Source organism: Strix uralensis, chromosome 22 (assembly GCF_047716275.1).
Source record: "Strix uralensis isolate ZFMK-TIS-50842 chromosome 22, bStrUra1, whole genome shotgun sequence".
Taxonomy (NCBI): domain Eukaryota; kingdom Metazoa; phylum Chordata; class Aves; order Strigiformes; family Strigidae; genus Strix; species Strix uralensis.
Genome location: NC_133993.1, coordinates 10252483 through 10276497, shown reverse-complemented (window position 1 = coordinate 10276497; position 24015 = coordinate 10252483). Strand labels below are relative to the sequence as shown.

General features: G+C 55.4%; 1 protein-coding gene across 1 annotated transcript; it reads left to right on the top strand.

The window, feature by feature from the left end:
• The first annotated feature begins 1391 nt into the window (after positions 1-1391).
• On the top strand, positions 1392-23489 carry PLXDC1 (plexin domain containing 1). The gene is made up of 14 exons (XM_074892087.1): positions 1392-1485; positions 2988-3136; positions 5911-6054; positions 6436-6505; positions 6907-7029; positions 7489-7607; positions 7816-7915; positions 9887-9982; positions 12013-12094; positions 14397-14457; positions 15363-15498; positions 17082-17117; positions 18255-18415; positions 19580-23489. Exons 1-14 carry the CDS (start codon positions 1431-1433, stop codon positions 19697-19699), a joined length of 1452 nt encoding a protein of 483 aa, XP_074748188.1. The 5' UTR covers positions 1392-1430; the 3' UTR covers positions 19700-23489.
• Positions 23490-24015: the final 526 nt, after the last annotated feature.

The window sequence follows — 24015 nt, the reverse complement described above, 5'->3', positions numbered from 1 at the left end:
TCCTGAGGGTGCGATTGTCGACCTATCACCGGGCCATGAACCCGCTTTTTGGATATTTTCACCCTTTTTATTCGCTCCCCAACCCCATGGCAGCGAGGGGAGGTCGTGTCCTGCTCCCCCCCGCTCCCCCCTGCTCCCCCCTGCTCCCCGCAGCCGCGGGTGCCCCCACCGGGGAAGCACCTTCTCTTGCAGAAGGATGGAGCGAACTCTCTGGCAGTGACCCCCCCACTCCAGACCGTTGCCCCCCCCCCCAGACCGTTGCCCCCCCGCCCCCGATTCCTCAGTTCAGAGCAGCCAAAGGGCCCCGCATCGCTCCCGCACCCCCCGGCTTTGGCCACGGGTCGGCGGGGGCCAGAATCGCTCCCCAGGCCCTCGGCACGGGACGCGTCTCAGCAGGTGTTTGCACCCTCCTCCTGCCCCGGCACCCGGGACTGAGCCACCCCCCAGGGAACCAGCGAGGGAGGGGATGGGGGTGCAGGCTGAGCCCCCCCAAAACGCTGCCCAAAATGTGGTGTGGCCAGAAGCCAGCTCGGCTGAACATGGGGCTGGAGCGTCGGGCAGCTGCCGGGGCTCTGCAGTGCCAGCTGGACCCCCCCCTGTGACCCCCCCACCCTGTGACCCCCCACCCTGTGACCCCCCCAACCCTGTGACCCCCACCCCACCCCCCCCAGCGCCCCCAGTAACCAGTGCTCCTGCTACAAAGGGAAAAACTGGGGGGACAAACACATCTGCTGCGGAGACGCATCCCCTGTGCGGGTGGGTGGGTGGGTGGACCCCGGGGGGGGGCGAGGGGTGCTGGACCCCCCCCAAACATGGTGGCTGCCATTGCCCTGCGGCTGCTCCGGCTCCTTGTCCCCGAGGGCAGCGTGTGGGGACAGGCAAGGCCACGGGCTGGGCTGGGGGGGCCACGTACCCCCCCCCCACCCGGGGCTGGGGGAGCTCAGCCGGGCACACTGCCCCCCCCCCCCCGCAGCCCGGTGCGGGGTCACCGACCCCCGGCTGCCCGCAATGGGGACCCCCCAGCCTCATTGTTGCCCCCCTCCCCGTGTTGCTGGGGGCGTTGTCGGCACATGGTGGGGGTCAGCATATGGAGGGGGGGGTCAGCATATGGAGACCCCTTTCCGGGGGGGGGGTGTGCAGCGCAGGCTCGGGGCAGCCGCCAGCCCTACCCGGGGTGGGGGGACACTGCCCGAGCCCCCACTTCGGGGTCGGGGGGGGGGTGTGGGGGGGTGTCCTGCCCCCGGCTCCAGCCCCACCCCCGGCCCCACCCCCGGCGCCACCCCCGGTTCCCGCCCGGGCTCCGGCACCCGCTCCCGCTCCGGCTCCGTACGCGGCTCCCCGGGGGTGCCGGCCCATGGCGGGGCGCTGAGCCCCCCCCCCCCCCCAAAAACCCCCAGAGCCGGGGCCGAGCGGGGCCCCCCGCCCCCACCATGCACTGGGGGGGCCTGATCCTGCTCTGCCTGCTGCGCGGGGCGCTGGGAGCAGGTAGGGGGGCTGAGGGGCGAGATCTGAGGGGGGGGGCCGGGAGTGGGGGTCCGGGGGGGTTGCTGTGCCCGCGGTCCCGCGTGTCCGTGGGCAGCGGGAGGTGTCGCGCCTCGCCCCGGGCTCGGGCTGCGCTTTGGGGGTGTCTTCGCGCCCCACTGGGCACGCAGGTGCGTGACACGCTGCGCCCCACCGCAGGCTGCACCCACAGCAGCCACCCGACGTGGGACCTGACGTGGGGGGGCCCTTCCCCGCCCCGTGTCCCCCCACCCTGCGAAACCGATGGGACTGTGGGGTGCCCGGACCCCCCCAAGCAGTGCGGGGCAGCCCTGGGGTGGAGGGGGGCTGTGGCTCCGCTGCCGGGGTGCCCCCACCCAGAATTCCGCCCCCCTCGTGGCACGGCTGGTGCTGGCCTGGCGGGGGGGGGGGGTGCAGCTGTCGAGTGAGATTTTAGGGGGGATGCCGGAGCCTCCGTGGGGGGCACCACAAACCTCCCAGCAGCGGTGAGGGGTTGGGGCCCCCCAGGGAAGGCGAGTGTGACCCCCCCCAAGCACAGAGCCCCTTTCCCCGTCCGTCGGTAGCGGGACGCGTCCCGCCGGCTCCTGCCAGCTCAGCCCGGCTCCCCCCTGCCTCAGTTTCCCCTCCCGGAGGTGCTGGGAACAGAAACCAGCCCCACGGGACCAGGAGGGGACCAGGAGCTCATTAGGCAGCAATTAACTCCCTCTCCCCAGGGAGCAGGTGGGAGCCCTTTCCCAAGGGTGAAGGGAACAGCCTGCGGCCCCCCCGGGTGGTTTTGGGGTCCCGCTCACAGGGGACAGACGTCCGGGCTCTGTCCCTGCCCGTGGGCGAGCATGTGCCGTCTGCACCGCCTCCGCCCGTGCCGAGCTGCCAGGAAATCTCATGAATCTCTGCAGATTTGGTCCCAAACGGTTTTTTCATCCCCCCCCCACCCCTTCATGCTGCGCTGTGTTTCTGGCCTCCGCTCCCTCCCCAGGGCTGAGCCGGGCAGGGAGAGACGCGGCAGGAGGGGACGAGGGACACGTTGCTTTTGGAGATGGGTGCTCAGAGTCTGCCCCAGCACCCACACCCCACGCCAGCCCCGACCAGGGGGACATCGAGGACACGGCCACGCTGGTGCCCCGTTGTTGAAGCTGCATCTTCCCCATCCCCGGGGCCTCACGCTCCTCCCTGTGCGAGGTGTGAGCCAAGCGGGGAGGGGTTGTAGGTGTTTTGCCTCTGTTCACCCCTCCATCGCAGCTCTCCTCCCCTGCCTGCGGGTGTCTGTCACCCGTCCCTGCACCCGCAGCCACCCCTGACCCAAGAAGCCCTTCCCTGCCGCCCCATCATTGCAGGGATGCTGCTTATCAGGGCTGAGACCCCCCCAGACTCGTGTCACCTAAGCAGAAACTGCCTTGCTGGGGGAGAGGGCTGATCCCAGCCCACAGGCCAGTGCCCTCCTGGTGCGGGACCCTGCTGACCCATCCCTGTACCCCCCCACACCCCAGGACGCCCCCCCAGGAGCCCGGTGATAGGCGAAGGGCGGCGGAGAGCTCGGGAGACCTCACCGGGGACCGAGGGGACCCGCATCAGCCAGGACCTGGTGGGGGGCAGCCTGGCCATCGACACACTGCCGGCCAACGAGACACGGATCGTGGTGAGTCGGGGCCCCCCCCAGCCTGCCCCGCGGCAGGATCCGGCCAGCGCCTGACTGCCCACAGCTATTTCCAGGCTGGGCAGGGACCTGGTGGAGACGCTGGCTCTGATTTAATGTGTGGGGCAGCCCAGAGGGTAATTACAGCCCAGCGCGGAGGTGGCCGTGCCCTGGGGATTCCGCCAAGCCCAGTGGCCGTCCCTGCCAGGTCCTGGAGCCATCCCTGGCCTGAAAACCCGGGGCTGCTTCGCTTGCCACGATGCCACGTGTGCGACGGGGACGATGCTGCCGAGGGTATCGAGGCCGAGTGGGCTCGAGGCCGGGGCGAGGGGGCTGTGTGGGAAGAGGGGGGGTCTCTGGCTGGGGAAGGCGACAGCCTGTGCTGCTGCTAACGAACTCGTGTAGCAGCAGTGTCACCTCCTGGGACATCTCACTCCGGTTCTCACATCCCGGCTGTGCCTAATTACCTGCCCTCAATTAGCTCCTGGTTATTTGTGGCAGGGCCATGTGTCCCTTGGCAGCTGGGGGGGGTTTGCCCAGCGCTGAGGGCTGGGGGCTGCGTGGCCGTGGCTGGTTTCTGGTGGAGGACGCGCTGGCCGTGGGGACTTGTTTTTGCCAGTGGCTGGTTCTGGCTTCGGTGGAATCGGTGCCCCCGTGGCACAGCGTGCAGGGGAGGGAGGAGCAGCTCTGGCTGTTTCCACTCCGCTCGAGCTCCAGCTTGGCCTTGCACATTGTTGGGGTCGGAGAGGGGCCAGAAGCCAGAAAAGTCCCTGATGTGGAAGTGTTTAAAAAAAACCCCAAACCAGCCCAAAACCACCAGTGTCACCATTTGGAGATGCCGGGCAGCCACAGGGAGGGTGTGATGGTGCTTGTGGTTCCCAGGAGGAAAAGGCAGCAATTTCCTGGCGCTCGGCGCTGTCGGGGGGTGAGGAGCATCTGCCCCGAGAGCGGGGCCACGTTCAAGGTCAGGGATGCTGCCTTTCCACGTGTCACTGTATCTCGCTGTGTCCTACCTTGGGGGGTGCCAGCCCAGGGTCTGGAGGGGTTTCCCCACTCTCCTCCCAAAAGGTTTGGGGCGCAGAGGGGCAGCTCTGGACCCAGAGGATGAAGAGGGGTGTGATGCCGGGCATCGTTGGGGTCCCTCCCCGAGCTGTGCCCCACGGCGGCTGCGCTCCCCACTGCTTTGTGGATCCAAAACCTTCCCTCTCTTAATTCCTGCTGTAACCAGAGCAAGGTGACAGATTAGGACATCCTTCTGAGTCATCGATGAGGTCAGGAGCTCGGCAGCCAGCTCCCCCGCGCTCCCGGCCCTGCTTATCCCCCCCTTTTGGAACACATTAGGAAGGCACAGGCGGGGGGAACACGACGAGGGCATGGGAGGTTTTGTCATTTGTCACCCAGTGGTGGCCTGTCCCGGCGTCCCAGGGGGTTTCCAAAGCTTTTGCGTGGGGAGGTGTGTGCTGGGATGCAGCAGGTGGTGGCACAGCCTTCCCCGTGCCTCAGTTTCCCCATCCATAGGGAAGGGGCTGCACCAGTCCCTCCGAGCGAGGAGGGGCTTTGATTGCCGTAGGGAAGCTTTCCCGGGGTCAGAGCTTACGCAGGAGGCAGAGGAGTGTAACGACTCTCCCTGAACTTTGCCGAAGCTGAAAAATTTACACATTGCAGGCTTTTGCTCAGAGCGTTTTATTCCTTGTGACTCCTGCAGACCTGCAGGAGCTCTCCGGGGAATAACACGGGACTGGGGGCGAGGGGGGGTCGGAACGGGCCGAGCAGCAGAAGCGCAGCAGACGGGGACGAGCGGCGAGCGTGGCGGCACGCCAGGTGCTGGCGCGGAGCAGCGGAGCAGCGCTTTCCCAAGGAAAATTAAGATGCTTCTCTGTCCGTACCACCCCCCCGGGTGCGAACCAGCCTCCCCTGACAGGCGACGGCTCCCAGCTGTGTCCCTGACCGGCCGCACGCCGAAGCCCGTTGGAGAGGCCCTGGGGGGGGCCAGCGTGGCCAGGCCACAGGCTGTGCAGGGCTGGCTGCGCCCCGGGAAATGGCCGGTGTCCCCACGGAGCTGCCCCAGAGCCACGTGTGCAGGTCCCCGGCGGGGATGCACGTCCTTTGTCAGGCTCCTGCCCAGTTTGGGATGGTCTGTCAGGGTTCGGGGAGCCTGGGGGTGCTGCTGGTGGCTGCGGGGGGATGCCCGGGGTCCCTCTCCTTGTTCAGGGTGAGAAGAATGAGGGGGGATCTGATCACAGAGCCGTGCCCCAGCCTGCGCTCCGGGGGTGTCACCCGGGAGAGCAGAGCCCCGCTCCCCACGCCAGGTCCCCCGTCCTCAGCCCCTCGCTCCCGCTCGGCTGGCTCGGCCGCTTTCCTCGCGCTGCCTGTTCCAAGGTTAATCATTTCCTCTGGGCTTCCATGTCTTCAGTTGTTTGCTTCGCTTCTAGTGGTCACTTCAGCTGTAACTTCCAGCCCCTGGCTCTGGAGCAGGATATTTTCTTGCCGGGAAGGTTGCATCTGCTTCGCTCAAGTCTCTCGTGAGTCACGTCTCGTTCTCGCCAGCCAGCCCATCCTCTCTGCGCTCAATCGGTCTCGTGGGCTTTCTCTGCACCTTCTCCAACTGCTCAGCATCCTTTGCTGGCTTCACCCGGGGTTTTTCAGTGCTGGTTTTGTTGCTGTTTTGTGCTGAGGTCGGGTCCTGACTGCTCTGAGCCGTGCCTGGGGGTTTGCATCTCCACGGAGTGAGGTGGGTAACGCTGTCCCCTGTCCCCCCCGTCCCTCCCCGCCCGCAGGAGGACAACCACAGCTACTACGTGTCACGGATCTACGGGCCGGGGGACGCCCGTCTGAGGGGGCTGTGGGTCGACATGGCGGCGGCCAACAGGAGCCAAGTGAAGATCCACGGGATCCTCTCCAACACGCACCGACAGGCCTCGGTGAGCCCGCGGGGCTGTTCCGCCACCGGGCGCGTCCCCCGCGTCTCCTCTCCCCGCAGGGATTTCCCGATGGTGGCACCTCACCCGCGGCAGCAGCATCCCCTCCACGTCCCTGTGACAGTCTGGGGGAGACCAAGGCTTGGGAGGCGTTTGGTCCCCCCCCAGCCCCTGTCCAGGGCTGCAGGGGATGAGCCATGGGGACCAGGCACCCACAGCATCCCCACTCCCACCCCTCTGCCACCCCTCCAGGCACCGGCCCCGGGATTTTGCTCCAAGCCAGGGCAGAGCCAGTGCCGGTGGGCACAGACCCGTCCCCCCACGTCCCCAGCAGGCGTTTTGCCAAGGACCGAGCGTGATTGTCACCCCATTTCCCTCCCGCAGAGAATCGTCCTCTCCTTTGACTTCCCCTTCTACGGCCACCTCCTGCGGCAGGTCACGATAGCGACGGGCGGTGAGTGGGGATGGAGGGGGTGCCCGCGCTCGGTTGGCGTTGCTGTGGTGGGAGGGCTGGACGTGGCTCTGACCTCACCCCACGTCCCTGAGCCCCGGGGAGCTCAGGCAGAGGAGGGGCTACAGCCCTTCTAGCTTCCTCCCTGCACCCCAAATCTAACCCCTGCCCTGCTGCTGCTGTGCGGGGAGGCGGGTGCTGCCGGTGCCTCGGTTCCCACAGCGGTTGAGGGGATGCAGTGGGGTCTCACAGGCTTGGAGGAAATCTGGGAGGGGATGCTGGGGGTGAAAAAAGGGCTGGGTGAGCCAGGGCAGGGTGGTGGGAGGTCAGGAAGAGGGAGGGAGCATCCCGGGGCCGTCGGTGGAGGGGAGCGTGCGCTGCTTCACCCTCCTCTGCTCGCTCAGGTTTTATCTTCATGGGGGACGTCATCCACCGCATGCTCACGGCCACGCAGTACGTCGCACCCCTCATGGCCAACTTCAACCCCAGCTTCTCCCGCAATTCCACCGTCCAGTACCTGGACAACGGTGAGCCCTGTCCCAGCCACCCCCCGCACAACCCGCGGCGGCTGCGGCCGTGCGTACGGGCAGAGAGCAGGCAGCCTGCCTGCCCGCTCCCGCCTCGTGAAACAGGGCAAAGCTCAGCTCTCCGGAGCAAATAGAGGGGCCGGAGGCAGGTGGGGGTGTGGGGAAGGGGAGCCCAGGGCAGCGGGGGCTGTTCAGGGGGGCTTTGGGCAGGGGCAGCAGGGGTGTTTGACAGGGGCTTGCTCATGGGTCTGCTCAGAGCGAAGCGCTGGGGATTGGGGGATGAGGGGACGTGGAGCTTCACTGGCGGAAGAGATGGGTCAGGCTGTTGAGATGTGGAGTGAGGAGAGATGAATCACAGAGTCATCTCGGTTGGAAAAGACCTTGAAGATCATCAACCATTAACCTCACACATTACATTGACCTAATGAGAGGACTGATCCGCGCTGGTCCCTCCCCCAGGGACGGTTTTTGTGGTGCAGTGGGACAAGGTCTATCTTCAGGGGAAGGAGGACATGGGCAGCTTCACCTTCCAGGCGGCCCTGCACAGCACCGGCAGAATTGTCTTTGGCTACAAGGAGGTGAGAGATGTTTTTCTGCTGGGGACAGCATGGCAGGAGGGTCCCTCGGGGGATCCCTCTGGGTCTGGGAGGAGACTTGCTGTTGTAACCGTTCACACGCTGAGTCTGGGCATTCCCAGTGCCACCAAAGCACTGGAGAGCTCTGCAGCAGCACCAGGAGCCCCGGGGCCAGGCTGGGGTCCATCACCCCCTCTCTCCCTGGCTGCAGATCCCCGTGCCGGTCCTACAGATCAGTGCCACCCAGCACCCCGTCAAAGCTGGCCTCTCCGATGCCTTCATGATCCTCAACCCATCTCCTGATGTGCCTGGTGAGTTGCTGCATTCGAGGGACTGGGGAGGCGGCTGCCAGGGCTGGGAAGCAGCTGGTCCTGCGGGGATGCCAGGGCTCGCCAGGCACCGCAGCTGGGAGAGGGGGCACGCGGGGACGGAGGGGTGAGACCTTCACGTCTTGGGGCACTTTAGGACATGAGGGTGCACGGCCTGGATTCACGGCGGGGAGCAAGGGAGCGTGAGGAGGGGCTCGGCTGCCCCTCATGTCCTGTGTCCCCTGGTGCATCTCTCTTGGGCTGCATCTCTCTTGGGCTGCATCTCTCTTGGGCTGCATCTCTCTTTGGGTGCATTTCTCTTTGGGTGCATTTCTGCTGGGCTGCAGCTCTCCTGGGCTGCAGCTCTTGGGCTGCATCATCTTGCCCAGACCATGGCGCAGCCTCATGCTCTGGGTGGCCCCAGCCCACGAACGCTGTGTGCTTTGGCGAGGCGCTGCAGGCAAAAGGGCTTCGTGCTTCTCGCCCAGTGTGTTCAAAATCGCTGTGAGCAGCCAAGCTCTCGCTTCCCTGATTTCCAGCTGATGAGGAGGAGGGGAAGAACATTTGCAAACGAGACTGCAGATGGACGAGAGGCTTGGGGGATGCTCGGTGCCCCATCTCGGTAGGCGTGGGGGTTCAGGGGAGCCTGCAAGCCGCACCGCTGCTGCTCCGGACCGTCCCTGGACGCGTATCACAGCACGGCTGCCGCATGGCCGCTGCGGGCAGGGCTGGGACCTGCACCTGTGTCGGCAGGACTTGGGGACGGCTACGTGCATGTCCTCATGCTTATTCCACGTGTGCTGCGAGCTGCGGGCCTGGGCCGAGCTCACCAAAAAGGCTCTTCCAGCCTCTCCCGTCCCCTCTTGTCACGAGGAGCCCAACCTCGCTCCTGCCTCCCCGCGCTGCACCCGGCGCCGTTGCTTTTTCCTTGTTATTTATGGAGCCTGCCATCTGGCCCTCATTTATTACCCGTTTACAACAGTTTGTGTAAAAACCTCGGCCAGGCTGGATGGTGCCTCCCCTCCCCACCCTGCCAGCCTGCCCTCGCCGGGCTGCTGCCCTCCATCCCCATGGGCTTGCCAGCCCCTGCCTGTACCTCCTGCCTGCCCTGGCGCTCTGAGGGGAAGCGGGGGGAGAAAAAATGCAAGAACTGGGCACGAAAACCTGATGAGGTGAAGAAAGAAAGGAAGGAGAGGAGGGAGTAGGAGGGGAGAGTCCTGCTCATCCGCTGGTCTCCAAGTGCGGAGCAGAGCTGTGAGGAGCCACGGCCGTGCTGGAAGGGCGGGTGTGATTCTCCTCGCAGATAAGCGTGATGCCAGAGGAGCATCTTGGCTGGTGTCACCATGTGAATTAGTGGCAGACGCTGGGAGAAAATTTGGGAGAAGCTTGAATCCAGGATAGACCCCTCTGGCCCCCAGGATGAAGGGGAAAGAGAAGGAAGGGGGCAAAGCGTGAGGGAGATGGGGGAAGGAGGAGGCTTTGGGGGGAAGGCGGCTGCAGAGCGGGAGCCTGGGGAGCGGTGCGGAGCTCCGGGCGAGCGCTGCGCATGGGGGAGGCTCACAGCCCCGTGAGTCACTGACGAGCAATGTGTTGTGCAGCTTCGTGTTTGTTTAGAGCGATGCAGGACTGGACCGCATCCATCTCGGGAGTCTCTGGTTGGGGAGAGGGGGACAGAGAGCTCCAAGTTCCTCCTAGCAAAACAAGAAAGAGGAGCTCTGTGCCCTGACATCCCTCCTCCCCCCAAGCACCTCCTGCATTGCTTCTGCTGCGGCCTGAAAGCCTCCGACACCGTCCTCCCCCCCAGGAACGACCCCAAGACCTGGGGCTGCCAGCTGGGAGTCAGCAGCAGCCCCACAAGCTTTCCCCAGGGGCACACGCTGGGATTGACCTGTGGGGTAAAACCCCTTCGCAGGGTGGGGAAGGGTGCGCAGGGTGGGTTTGTGCCCAGTCTAAAGCCGAGGCTCTGTCTTTCAGAGTCCCGCCGTCGGACCATCTACGAATATCATCGCGTGGAGCTGGATACCAGCAAGATCACCAACATGTCAGCCGTGGAGTTCACCCCGCTGCCCAGTAAGTGGGACAGGCTGGCGTGGTGCCCCAGAGCGGGTTTCCCTCCTGTGGTTTCATCCAGCAACTACAACAGCCTCTTATTTAGAGCCAGAGGGGGACACCAGGGCTGGAGGAGGCAGGTTCAGTGGGTGCTGGGTGTGGGGCTGCCACCCATCACCTGATGGTTGGGAACCTACAGTGCACCGGAGCGGTGGAGGGTGGGGGGGTGCTATCAGTCCTGCTCTGGGGTCCCGTAGCCACTCTCTGCCTTTGTGAGGAGGCCTGTGCGTGGCTGTCGCTGAACGTACAGCCCTGGCGGGAATTATCAGCTCAGAGACCACCTCAGCCAACAGCAAATCCCACGTGCGTGCCGGCCTGGCTGCGCCACAGCTGAGATGGGATGCAGCAAAGCTCAGCTGGCACAGGGGAAGCTGATAAAGGAGGGATCTGCGGGCAATTACACCTTACCCAATTTGCTCAGTGCTCCCCAACTGAGTGACCAGAGCAGTGGTGCCAGCCACGATGTCCCTGGGAGCGATGGGCCACGGTCCCAAGCTGTGCTCCACGCTGCTCTGCCACCACTCAGTGCGCAGCTGAGTCGATGGCTCTTGTTGCTCACCAGTAGATCCCCTCTCGCCCCAGTTCTTTAATTCCTTATTTCCTGCACTGACAGCTCTTCCCACCTCTCCCATCGCTGAAACTCCTTCTCTTTGCTCTATAAGCTGCAGCTAATTTTGCTGGACACTGGTTCACTTCAGGTCTGTCTACAAGACATTTTCTACGCCTCCACACTCAGATGAAATTTCTTAAGGATCCTGTTAAATAGATACATTTTTAGTGTTTGGATCCAAGGACACATGCGCACGAGGGAAAGTCGTCATGCAGTCCATAAATACAGAGCGGAGAGTAAATCTGTCATGAAGATACCAAGGTTATGCATTTAAACGGTCTCCCCAGGGTATTTTATGACAATTTTAACAGCAGGCAGGGTTACTGCAAAGCAGATCATAAATAAGTATTCTGCAATAATTCTATTTTTTCTCCTTAAGACTTGCTATTTTGTATCTCCCCAGCATCTAGGATAGCTAAGAGCAGTATCTTCAGAGGAGCCACAGAGGTAGAGAGAACTAGCCTCCACTTTTTCTTCTGGGGATTTAATTTTTAGCCTTATTCAGGTCAGAAGTGGATGAACTGGGTTAGCCTTGGCCTCTTCTCCAGAGGTCCTTGCTTGCTGGCTGCCTCCACGTCTGCTCGGGAGAAGTCCAGGGTGGGAGAGCGGAGGAGATCAGGACTGGAGGCCACCAGAAGAGTGTGGGCAGCCCAGGTCCGGGGCAGCCGCTGTGGTGAGTTTGGAGAACAGGGAGCCCGTGGGTGGAGAAGTGATGGAGTGTGCGGGTCAGGACGGAGGAGTGCCAGGCGTCCCCGCTGGGATGGGGACGCTGCTGCCTTTCAGGGTCCTGTGCACCGAGGCAGGACGGGAACCTCTCGTGCTCTGCCTTCATCACCTGGTAGTTCAGAGCACCACATCAGCTCTCGGCTCTGTCACCGCAGCTGTCAGGGACTCCCCAGGGGCTTGTTAAAGCTGCCAGTTTCCTTGACTTTTTTTGCAGACAAGCCCTCTTGGCCATCTTTTCTAGACAGGGTGACAAGCAAATGATGGTGCTTTACAAGCAGCTAGTCCTCCCCAATGTGGAGATATTCTTGCAGAACTATTTAGTATGGACATAGCAACAGAGGGTTAAACTGCTTGTATTGCTTCCTTCCTTCTGAGAAACACCCTCCGTACAACAAGAAATGGCATAAATCTCAGATGTGTTTTAATTCCCAGCCAAACAGAATGGGAAGACAGACGTTTACAGACGGACTGTGAGTCCACTCCTGCTAGAAAGGTGCTGCCTGGTGCTGCAGGTCCGTTGCAGAGAGAGGTCGGGTTAGAGACTCATCTGTTGATGCTCCGGTTCTACCCAGGCCACCAGCTTTCAGCAGATGCTCCCTTGTGCCCATGCAGATGCTGGCGCATCGCTGGTACGTCTCTCCTCTCTCTTTTACAGCTTGTCTCCAGCATCAGAGCTGTGAAATGTGCGTGACCTCGGAGCTGACCTTCAACTGCAGCTGGTGTCATGTCCTGCAGAGGTAGCTGGGATGAGTTTCCTTCCCATCTCTTCTCTTGCTAATGTTTCTGTAGCTGGGAGAGCAAGTGCAACTCCAGGTCTGATGCCTGTATCAGTGGTGCTGGTTTTTTATTATTATTTTCCTTTTTTTATTGTTTTTTTTTGTTGCTTTTTGGTTTAGTTAGGGTGCTGCTCTCAGTCTCATAGCCATGGTTAAGCAGTGATCTGATCTCCGGTTACAAGCCATTGAAAGGAGACATTTCCCGAGGCTTGGGTTTTTGGTCCTGATGTTTCCATGCAGCAGCTGGAACAAGTTGAGACCAGAAGCAAGACTCACATTTTTGTCAGTGAGCTTAAACGTGGGGGAAACTTGCCCTGACTTAGGATGTGATTGCAGAAAGAAGTGCAGGGCAGGGAGGCTGGGACAGGCTCAGGTCTGAAGGACGGCCGGGGATGCTCATCAGCCCCTCAGCTGCAGGGGACAGGCCCTCTTTGTGGGGGACGAGACACAACAAGGGTGGGGGGCTGCTTTTTTGGGGGTAAACAGAGGATCTGGGGGACGGGGCTGGCCCTGCTGCAGTCCCAGCCATGCAGCAGTCCTGCTCCGTGCTCTCCTTCAGCTTGAGCAGCGCGATACGGAGCATGAGAGAGTCTAATGAGATTTTGCTGAAGTATTTATTTAGAGCTAGTGGCAGGGGAGAGGACCCAATAACACAGATCCTCACAGGCGGCACGGGGACGGCCGTGCTCGGGAAATGCCCGGCTCTCCCAGGAAGGCACATGGGCTGGCCCCTTCCCCAGCTGCCTCCTGCAAGAGCTCGCCCTGGCATCGCTCGCAGGGCACCTTCATTCCTCCTTTCTGTAGCCCTTCCCTCGTTACGCTCAAGACTTGCACCCTTTCCTTACACGCAGCAATTTCAGCAAGGTATGAGCAGGGCAGCTGGGATGAGGAAAGATCCTGAGACATCAGCAAAGCAACCCTATAAATCAGTGTTGATTCACTGCCTTTCGGTGGGCTGGAGAACAACCCGAGCCAGGGGAACATCATTTTTCAATGACAGTTGCTCAGCGGTGGCTTCAGATCAGAGAATATTATGTTCTCGCAGCTGAGAGAGATGCGTGAAACCAGATGTGGCTTTGGTAGCAAAACCAAGCCTGAGATACAGCGGCTTAGTCTGGATCTTGTTTGGGCTGAAACCCCAGGGTTCAAGGACTTTGTCATTCTGCTTATTCCTAATCCACGGTGTTTGCAAACCCCATCTTCCAAAATCCAAGTCGTCGTTGCTGATGTTTGCTCTTATCGCTTGTAGTACGGTGACTTGTTGATGCGTTGGCTAAAAGCCACGCTTCCCGCAGCCGCAACGGCGGATTGACAGCTCGGCCCTGAAGAGCTTAGGTTACAAATGGAAAGTACAAATGGCAAGCGTGGCGGAAACTGCAGGCTAGAGCAAGCCTACTGCTATCTTGTTGGCTTTCAACCAGGTTGGTTTTGTAAAGCCAACATCATCTTTTCCAAGGAAGCTGGTAGGGTGGCTTCCAGGGTTTGAACATAGATCCTGAGTCCAGCTCATTGGTTTAACCCCAGAGTCCTCTTAGCTCTCTTCTGGATGGTGGAGTTTGTATTTTTGCTTTTGCTGAGCCCGTAATTGTTACAGGAACTGTACTTTCAGCAAAGATCTCAGTGACTCAGCAGGACCTGAAGTTCTTTGTGGCTTCTCCTCTTTTACTGGTTGGTAGTTGGGTACATTAGTGCTTGTATGAGCTGAACCCCTGATTCATATTTTAGTATCTCCAGAAACTTCCCAAAGGTCAGAGTGCTATTTCATTCCCTCTGTTTCTGTAGAGATTTCTCTAGCTGGTGTTTTCCTGATGCAGTTTATAATTTCTTTAATGTGTTTTTCCTGTGCAGATGTTGCTGGAAAAAAAACCACCTCGTGAAGATCATGGCCTTGTCCTGGCACAGAGTCTGGGGAATGGAAATTCAAACTCAGTCTATATATTTTTCCTATTTCTCTGCTTCTCCGTTTCCCTTGGAGAAGCAGTGTTGACCCTTTTCCTTCTCTGTGAAGAGGAACATTTGGGTCCTTCCAGCACAGCTGTACTGGAAACCCCATGTCTTTGGAGACCAACTTGTATATAATCTTTCCAGTCCTCAGATATTTGTTTGTCCAAGTGTACACAGTGCCCATCGGGGCAGTGTTTGGGACTCTCAGGCAGCTTAGAAATCGCTAGTGATGCCCCCCCCCGCCCCTAGAGTGAGCATTATTATTGCTGTGTCTTTTGGGAATTCACATGCCACAGGTTAATCCTGCTTTTCCCCGCAGATGTTCCAGCGGCTTTGACCGATACCGTGAGGAGTGGCTGTCCTACGGCTGTGGCCAGAAGGTGAGACTGAGAAGAATCACATCTCTTAGGTCCTCTGCTAGGAATGATGTTGATCTGCAGAAAAAACAGTGGTCATATCCCAGCTCAAAACATTCACGCTCGGCTCCTCTTGACCCGTGCTGTTCTGGAACAGACCGAGTATCCCTTTGGATGTCCCCTTCCCGTTACAGCAGGACCTCACAGAGGATGTCTGTACTGGAGTGGTTAAAACATGGTCCATCTAATCCAGCATTTGCCTTGCTGGTGTCTTGTTTCTGTGTTGATCGGTGCTGGATATTCAGTAAAGGTGCAGAGACCTCCATAAATTACCAAACGGTGCAATCTGAGTACACTGGGATATTTTTTCCTTCACCTTCTGAAGCATGACTCTTAGTCACTCACAAGCCAGAAGACATTAGCCCTTGTGATTTTTTTTTTTTTGTCCTTGTTAGCACAATTATCTCCACATTGGATGAACTAGTTTCTTTGTCTCAGAAAGATCAACTCTAACGAAACATCTGTTTCTGCTTTGGGTTGGGTTTTTTTGTTTTATTTTTTCCCCACTGAAAACTCGGCTTTGTTCCCTGTTAACCAAGAGGGCTGAGTGAGGGAAAAGGAGGTCACAGGACCGCTGTAAGGTCATCCAGTGATGCAAGAAGGTCAGACTGTAGGACCTTGCCAGATCATTGTCATTTGTCCTACTTCAGTGGTTCCAAAACATTTCCTCCTCTTCTCCAACCTCCAGGTCACCCCCCTGCCCCATACTTGTGGCACTTCTGGACTATGTCCCCTGCTTCCACTCCAGTGTTGGAACCCCAAGGGCTCGGCAGCCCTAAGCCTGGGAAGCACAGTCCTCACCACTGGCTTCCTGGCACTCCTGCTGGAGGAGAGCTGGGAAAAGTAGCTGTTCTCCATTTTCCTTCCAGTCAGATGAGAAGACCTGCGAGGATTTAGCAGAAGGCGACCACTATTCAGCACCTCCCGACAGCTCTTTCTCACCTCTGGATGAGGATGTCACCACCTCCACGTCCTCGCTCTTCATCGACAGCCTCACTACAGAAGGTAGGGGCAGGTGGGGTGAGCAGCTGTGGCAGGGACACCCCATCCTTGACGCTTATCCCTGGAGAGATCTTTCCCTCCAACGCCTCGTAAAGGCAACTCGTATCCAAATAAATGCAACAACAAACCCGTCTTTGAAGCGCAGGGCAGGGGTGGGAACAGGAGGCAGTGGAAAGGAGAAGCAGGGCCAGCCTAGGAGGTGAGAGTCGGAGTGATGTGGGAAGGGGAGAGATGAAACCCGCCAGTGGGAAGAGTTTTACAGTTGCATCGCAGCCTTTTTACACATTTGTGAAGGTCAACGAGCAAGCAGTTCCTGGTGGACAGACACCCCAGCATCGTAACAGGTTAATATTCTTATAGTGGGGCTCAGGCTTTTAATGTGCTTGGTCCTGAGGGCTGCCAGTGCTCTCAATAATACAGCCCAGGCTTGTGATTGCCCCCTGCTCGGGAGTGGTGTTCGTTCCAGCATAGGAAAGCTCCACACAAGGACCCGAGTTTCCCTCGAGACACCCATGTTCTAAAGCTTGATAAGCCTATTAAGACAGGGCTGGCTCCTCCGATCCTAGCGGCAGGTATCACTTCAATTTTGCTGCTTAATAGTCCCTAACGCAAACTGCTAATTAGAATAAATAGAAAGGAACATTAGTAATTGTCCTTCAGCAATGGGAAGGAGTTGGGGAGGGGGGAAACGGAGCGCCTGGCTGACAGAGTTGACTTTGAAAGGAGCAATTAAAGGAGGGGGGAGTGTAACACCACCACTGAGATTATTTTCCAACTCATCGCCAATTCTTGGAAAAAGAACAAGAGGCTTTCTGTGACATAGTCAAGCATGAAGTTAATTTGTAATCTTGGAAGGAAACAAACAGCCAGCTGCATCAGGCAGCGAACTTTATCTGGAGAAGCACAGCAAAGGAACAAGCAGAGCAAAGGAGTGGAGCCACCCCTCTGCATCCTCCCCAGCCAGCCCAGCTCGCTGGCTCTGCTCATGGAGATGTTTGTGAACGTCTCTGACTCGCTGGTTGTGTGTCAGCGCTGCAGCCACCCAACGCGTCAGCCCAGGAGGAGAGACTCCTGGACGAGGATTTCAGCTGGACTCGCAAGGGTGGTGGTGTGGAGAGCACCAAGACACAAAGCCCTGTACAATATATCCTGGTTCTTCCAGAATGAAATGAAGAATGGAACTGGATTTTGGGCCCCTGTGCCAGACGTCTACAGCGTAACATCCCATTGATTATTCAGGGTGTATTAGCAGCATATTGTGCAAATGCCACAGTCTGAACGCTCGCAGGGGCTCAGGGCCCGTGCAGCATTCAGTTATTGTTCTGCTTTGCACACTGAACATATTTAGGTTTCCTCAGATGTTCGTGCTCCAGGTGCCACCTTTGTGAAAGAAGACAATAAACTATAAGCCACGTGCTTCCACCAAACTTGGAGGTTTAAAACTGTCGCTGGCCACATAAATGCTGTGCAGGAGGTGTGTTCTGTCACTGGCCCCATTACAGGGGGATGAAAGCGGGTGGGAAGCATACAGAATATCATAGAAGGCTCCTAACTTTACTTTTGTTGCCTTTGTTTTCTTCTTTTAGATGATACAAAGCTCAATCAGTATGCCGGAAGCGAAGGTAAGCCCTTAATCTTCTCTCTGCCTGCTCACATTCGTTCCAAGTGAAAACATGTTACACTGAAATCAAATGCACTGGGGAGTTGCGATCAGTCAGCGGGGTGGACAGGTGACTGAGATTGGAGGGATGTAATCAAGATAAGACTCCTGTTGTCCTCACCCTGATTAATACCATTTCAGATAGTGAAAAGTGAGAGTCGGGACTAATCTGTTTTACCCTGATGCTGTTTGTCTACTTTTCCCACTTAGTCCTGCTGCGCAAACTAAGATGATGAATTTTCTCTTTGCATGTAATTCCCTTTCTTTGCAGTTTTTGCGTAGACACAAAGTCCTTTTTTCTTTTGAATTTCCCCAGCTGTGCCAAAGAGCACTGTAAAATCCAAATATAAAAAGTCTCCTTAGCCCAGCTCTGCCTTTTTCACCTCTGTTCCCATGAATCCCCTCTCAGGCCGAGTCTGTCGATCACCCCAAGAGCAGGGAACCAAACTGCCCTTACTAATTCCAGAGTGTGGGAAGGATCCAAGCCCTCTTTGCCTGCAAGACCTGTGGTCGGACGCAAACCACGAGCCCATCCCTCTTACCTGAAAGCAGCTCGTGGAAGCTACACTGGCTAAACTGGGTGCAGGATCCATTCCTTTGCAGGCACAGGGCCTTTGAAATGCACGATCTTCCCAGTTTCAGCCAAATTGCTCCCCAAATGGCTGGTAATGTCACTGTTAATATATGCCACACACCCCCTCTGTGGCTCCGTGCAATTGCATATTCATAGCCGAGCACTGAGGGCAAGCTGGAGGGCTGTGGGTAAGACACACTGAGGACCCTGCTCAGCATATGGCTAATGGCTTTCTATCGGAGTGAGCAGCCAATATATAAAGAATATGGATTGAGGAGGGGGTTTACTGCATGGTGGTGGTTTAATCTTCTTTTAAACCAGCTACTGCCATCAACTGAAAGGGATGCTGGAGCTCAGACTACTCTCTGCTGCATCTTCCCCTCTTGTTGAGCCAGACAGCAGCAGGCTAAGTTGCTCAGTCGTACGTGCAGAGCTCTGGAAGGTCTTGCCTTGCTTTTCTTTTCTGTCCTTTCTTTCCCCGAGGTCTCAGCACAGTTCAAGACTCAAGTGAATTCTTTTTCGCAGGTGTGGGAAGCAGCCTTCCTTCCAAGAAAGCAGGCGCCCCGATTCACACAGGTACTATTGTGGGGATCGTTCTGGCTGTGTTGCTCATTGCAGCTATTATCCTTGCTGGGATTTACATCAACAGCCACCCCACCTCCAACGCTGCCCTGTTCTTCATCGAGGTGAGTGGACAACCTTACCCCTGGCTGTTTTTTTCCTCCTCTGCCATCAACACAAATCCCAACCTAGAGGAGAGCAGGGAGCAGAGAGAAAGGGAGAGAGGAACTTTGACAGAGTTCATATCTGAGTTTCTTTTCATGGTCCTACAGTCACAGCTAATCTTCCAACCTCCAGTTGATGATGTTTTAAACTTAGGCTCTCTCCCTCCCACACTGTTTTATTTTGCTCCCTTTCACACATTGCCTTTTTTTCCCCCATGCAACGTTAGACTTTTCCACCTGCTTGCATGAGCAGTCGACATGCAGCCTGGTTGGAGGGCTCAGTTGGAGCTATGACATAATTGAGATCGCTGCCTTTTGAATTGCCCAGCTGGATTTTGTTGACTAAAATTGTCAGACTTTACTGATAGATGTCATGCCATCAGCTACTGTGTAAGTGGTGGTGTGAATGCTCTAAATGGAAGATTTTAATTCTCGGAAAGACAGGGGGTCCGACAATCTCCATCTGCTGTTAAAAGCCAGAAGACCGCTTGGTGTAGGATCCCGAGGCAGTCAGAAGTGGGCTGAATCCTGGCATAGGAGCTGCTGCGGAGGGAGTGAGCAACACTTAGCCCTCAGCCTTTCCTTATCACTTGCTGACTTTTTCCTAGAGCACTTGTCTTTCCTCCATCTGTCCTGTTTGCAGAGACAGGCTTCAGAGAATTGATCTACACAGCCTCTACCAGCTTAGTACCTGAGCGCTTGGCAATGTTTGATGCATTTATCTACCCCCGGCTGAGAAGGGGCAATGCATTGTCCCTGTTTTGCAGATGGAGGGGACACACAGAGCTGACGTGTATGTGGTTGCACGGGAAGCCCACGGCCAGCCTTGGCCGCACAGGGCACCCTTGTTCTGAGGCTGATGTGGGATTTCACTTCAAATTTCCATTTCCTCCCCACTCCCCATTTTAACCTTATTAGCGGGTCAGCTCAGTGAGATCGATGCATTGTAATGAACTCTTTATTAATAAAAAATAAATTTTAAAAAATCGCTTCCTGCTTAAAAAAAGTCAAACTTCCACAAAGACAGCATTGTTTTTGTTGCAGGACCGAGTTTCCAATTTCCCCGCAGGCTTGGCGTAAAAGGCTCTGTCACAGCTTCTGATGGGTCTTTGTTTCTGTCCACAGCGAAGGCCACATCACTGGCCTGCCATGAAATTCCGAAATCACACCAACCATGCAACGTACTCGGAGGTGGAGCCGACCAGCCAGGAGAAGGAGGGCTTTGTCGAAGCAGAACAGTGCTGAGCGCTTCTCTCCCTGCGTCTCGAACCTCCCATGTCTCAAGTGTTGGAGTCTTCTGTTATTCTATTGCAAAGTCTTTCCCCTCTTGGAAAAGAAACGGCAAGTAGAGGAAAAAGACCCAATGGAGCATTTGGAAAGAAAGAGTCAGGGTGATGTGAGGCTGGACTTGCCTGGATTCCCCACGGGACAGCAGAGCCTGCAGCCCCGCACTGAAGCCCTGGATGTGGCGGTAGAAAAAAACACAGTCAAAGTTTTGGTTTGGCGTGGGTTTTTTGTTTTGTGGTTGGGTTTTTTCCCAGCTGTGTGTGGCTGACCTCTTCCCTCCTCCACCAGGACTCTTAACAGGGGCAGCAAAGAGGGGACAAATCTCGGTACGGGCAAAATACGCAGTTGCTTCAAGCAGCAGGCCCTTGGGGACAGCAAAACAGTTGATTTTTGCTGCACACCGGCTCTGCCCGCACTCAGGAAAGTCGGCTGGTTGCCTCTTCCCCTCTCCAGGGAGAGGCTGGGTGGGTAGGGGTAGGGGCTGTTGGTGGCCCAGAGAGGCAAGGTTGGCTCTCCAGGGCTCACCTCCCCTCTCCCATCCCCTCTCTCCCAGCTCTGTCCCTTTCTCCACTCTCCCCTTCGCCTTCTTTTGGGGCAGGCGACATTTAATTTTGTCCTCATGGCTGAGAAGCCTCGAGCCCTTGTCTTTTCATCCTGCAGTTGGTCTTCCACCACCACAGCTGCAACTCCCTCCCCTCCTCTCCCTTCAAAGCAAACAGCTTCCACCCCCTGGCTCTGGAGAAGGGGAAACCTGATCTATTTTAAGGGCAAAACCCTGCGGAGGATTCACCTTCAGGATGTTTGTGAGCCAACGGCTCTGATGCACTTTTTGGCATCTAACTAGTTTGCTAAATTACTATGACCCTTAGCCCAAAGGAGACAGAGTGTGAAAAACATCTTAAGATTCCTTCAAAATATGTCCTCATGATGTGGCCACTAATCCAGCAGGAACAGGGTAGGTTTTGGTGGAAGAGAAAGGGGACTAGTGAAAGCAGTGTCCTCCCACGGGCTAAATCCTGAAGTAAATCCAAGCTCCTTCATGGGCATTTCACATAAATAAGGAGTGAAGGCATACACGCCTTGACACTGTTGAAAATCTGAAAATCACCTTGTTAACATCATAGTTTTTAGAGCCTACTCAAGTCAGTGGAATTTTTTTCTATTTGTTTATTTTGTGACGTCTGTGATAGGCCCTGGTCTGGATTTGTACGTATATCATGATTCCAGAATCTAACCCTGACTAAGGGCTTTGAGATTCCAGAATCTGACCCTACCTAAGGGCTTTCTCAGGGTTTACTACTCCTTCTGTGCAATCAGAATTCAAGACTAATCTGCAGAAACACTCTACCCTACTTCCACAGACACCAGCTGCAGGACTGGGCCCTAAACTGAGGAAAGTTTGTATAAAAAAAGAGACCAAAGTCCAGTGTAAGGTAAAGTTTTCTTTCCCCCACCAAAAAAAGGTGTTGGTTGTATGGGGCTTCTTTTCCTTTTTTTTTTTTTTTTTTAATTTTCCCTTGATCCTCAGTTATTTATTCTGATAATCATGTTTGGTGCATATTTTATCCACTGGCTGGTTCAGCTGTCACTGGTGGTGATTACTGCCAAAGGCAGGGTCTGTCTAATTAATGTTTTCCTTCTCATCTGCTGAATTTATATAGCCATTAAAGATAAATATGGATGCTTTGTGGCATTTAGACCCCAGATTATACTTTCTCATACATAGCCACTAGGGAGACTTTTGCTGCATCTTATTATGGCATAAAGGCACCAAAACGCTCAAACAGGGTAAGTCAGACTGAGCCGTGCCAAGTTGTTAAGGCTCAGACAGTCTCTCTTTAGACATATTTTGAAGATAAACTTTATTCCCAAATAAAGCTTGCAACTGGAAGGTTGGTTTTTTCCCCCTGTTTCCCTGAAGTAGAAAGAATTCAAAGGGATGCTGTCATCTAGTTTTTGCCCAGGATCTGATCTCCTTTGAAATGGTTATGAGCTGGTAAGGAGTTTTCTCTGGATTTAACTCTTTTCAAGTAATGGCCTTGTTTTTACTGTTTTTCTGAACATGCACACACAGTAACAGCAAGATTTTAGGTACTCCTCTTACCCCTAGAAATGCTAGGTAACATCCGAGAGTTCTGGAATGCTGAGAATTTAGAAGGAATGAGACTTTAAATAGTGTGCAATTGAGCTGTATAAATCACTGGTGCATTACTGCAGCCAGGATCTTAGAAGGATTCAGAAGAGGATCAGATACTCAGGTGGAGAATAACAACATCCAAGTGCCATAGCACAGAAATGGCTGAGATACGTAAGACACCTGTACTTCAGGGGAGAAGCCAAGTTCTGAGTGCCTGGAGTAAAAAAGGCTTTTTTTTTTTTTTTTTTTTTTCCTTTAAGGAAAGAAACAAAACAAACCAGGCTTTTCTGTAGCTGTGCACCAGATGACTGGTCTACCTTCTACTGAGGAATGTGGTTTGGGGTATTGTCAGGTAGAGCATTAACGGCTCCAATTCACCATCTCTAAGACCTTGTGGTAGAGTAGGTGGAGAATTTACTGCCCATAGTCATGTGCGTGCTCGGAGCTGAACGTCTGGATCCAACCAGCATCTCCCACTGCCCAGCCTGGAGAACCTTGCTGTGTCTCAAGAAGGAGAAAAAGAATATTCTGTCCTACCTTTCGACATGAGGTGTAGCTCTGGGCACCTGAAGTACCCATCTGGGAAGCTCGTGAGTCAGCAATATTCTTTGCACATGGCTTTGTAGTGGAAGAGAAGAGGTTTTCTATTAAATTCTGGAAAATGTAATGGTGGCGTTGCCGATGCCTAGAAGAAAGAGAAAAATGTCTTTACCATCAACAAGTACTGCTCTAATGTTGAAGAGGAGAGTCTGGGTGCAAGTTTAATGCTGGCTGCACCAAGTCAAACACCTCAGGATCAACACTCCCTTCCTACCCGTGTAACTCTGACTTCAAGATGCCGGTTAATCTTGGTAGTCTCGAGTGCCGAAGCAAGAACGTGATGATGGCAACTATGGCATAAAAAGAGTTTGATTTTGCTTTTAATCGTGTGGCTTCTCTAGCCACATCCTGAGGTTTTCCTCTGGATTCTGATGAACCCAGCATTGGGGCTTGCTTCAAAGCAGACTGCATAATGTACATGTGTATATTGACCTGTATATTTTATAGCTATCAAATGGGCTGGGGCTGTTAGCTGTGCTCAGTCCGCTGCTCAGCTGGTTAAAAGAAGATGCAAAACACAAACAACTGCTACGGCTCCTCATTTGTCTTTCCAAGCACCGTGCCCTGGCAGTTTGTGGCGACTGCTGAGCACGTCGTTCGGGCGTAAGGCAGCTGCCTGTCATCAGGCAGAAAATGGCATCACGTGTCTGCGCCTTGGCCACTCGCCTGCGTTCAGCAGTTGGGAAAACACAGCGCAGGGTTTATCGGAGACCAACGAGAGGTTGGTTGGTTCTGCTCCTGTGAAAGTTGGGGGCTAACCCCCCCATTTTTGACATCAGTGGGAGCAGGACCCAGATCAAAAAATATTCTCTTAATAACTAAAGGCCTACTTTCCACATACTTGAATTTACAGCACAGTTGGACTATTTTGAGGGACTAAAGGCACTTTAACTGTCTTTTAATGCAATGTATTTACTATGGATTATCTGCATGGAACACAGTCTTAATATTAAAAAAAAAAATCTTCCTTTTGGACTGCTTTGTTTTCAAAATAAAACATGCAAAGGATTATTGGTCATGTTATGTGAACTTCTAAGCGGGATGGGAATTATTTTCATCTTGTATTCTTTCAACTGACGTTGTAAGAATACAAGGATTTTTTTTTTAAGACATCCTTTTCTGTCTTAGTAATAACACATCATTATCAGGAGGTGTTCCCAGGACATCTCTAGGATAAAAACTAATGTAATTGAGGTTTGAATCAAGACTGTAATTTTCTTCTCATTTTATTCTGCTCAGCTTATTTAGATTTTTTTTGCAGGCTTCTCAGCTTGAACTATGAAGTTTGCTTGGCCCATTTGACTTTTTGACAGTAGTCAGGTTAAGTGCTTTGATCTCTGCATTAGCACCAAATTAGTTCAGAAATGTAAATCACTTTAAAGGTCATTATCTGAGACCTCTGGGTAGCACCTCCACCACATCGCTATTGTACATCAAAAGCACGAACAAATTGGCATGATGCAGTAACTGAAAGGAGATGATGAACTGTAGGAAAAGGCCCATCTTGCAATTAACTACGGATATCAATAGATTGAAC

Excerpts from the sequence above, each read along its gene's own strand:
- PLXDC1 (XM_074892087.1), top strand. The coding sequence starts at position 1,431 with ATGCACTGGGGGGGCCTGATCCTGCTCTGCCTGCTGCGCGGGGCGCTG. Across the intron at positions 3,137-5,910 it reads CCAACGAGACACGGATCGTG|GAGGACAACCACAGCTACTA; the intron begins GTGAGTCGGGGC and ends CCCCGCCCGCAG. Across the intron at positions 12,095-14,396 it reads TGGTGTCATGTCCTGCAGAG|ATGTTCCAGCGGCTTTGACC; the intron begins GTAGCTGGGATG and ends TTTTCCCCGCAG.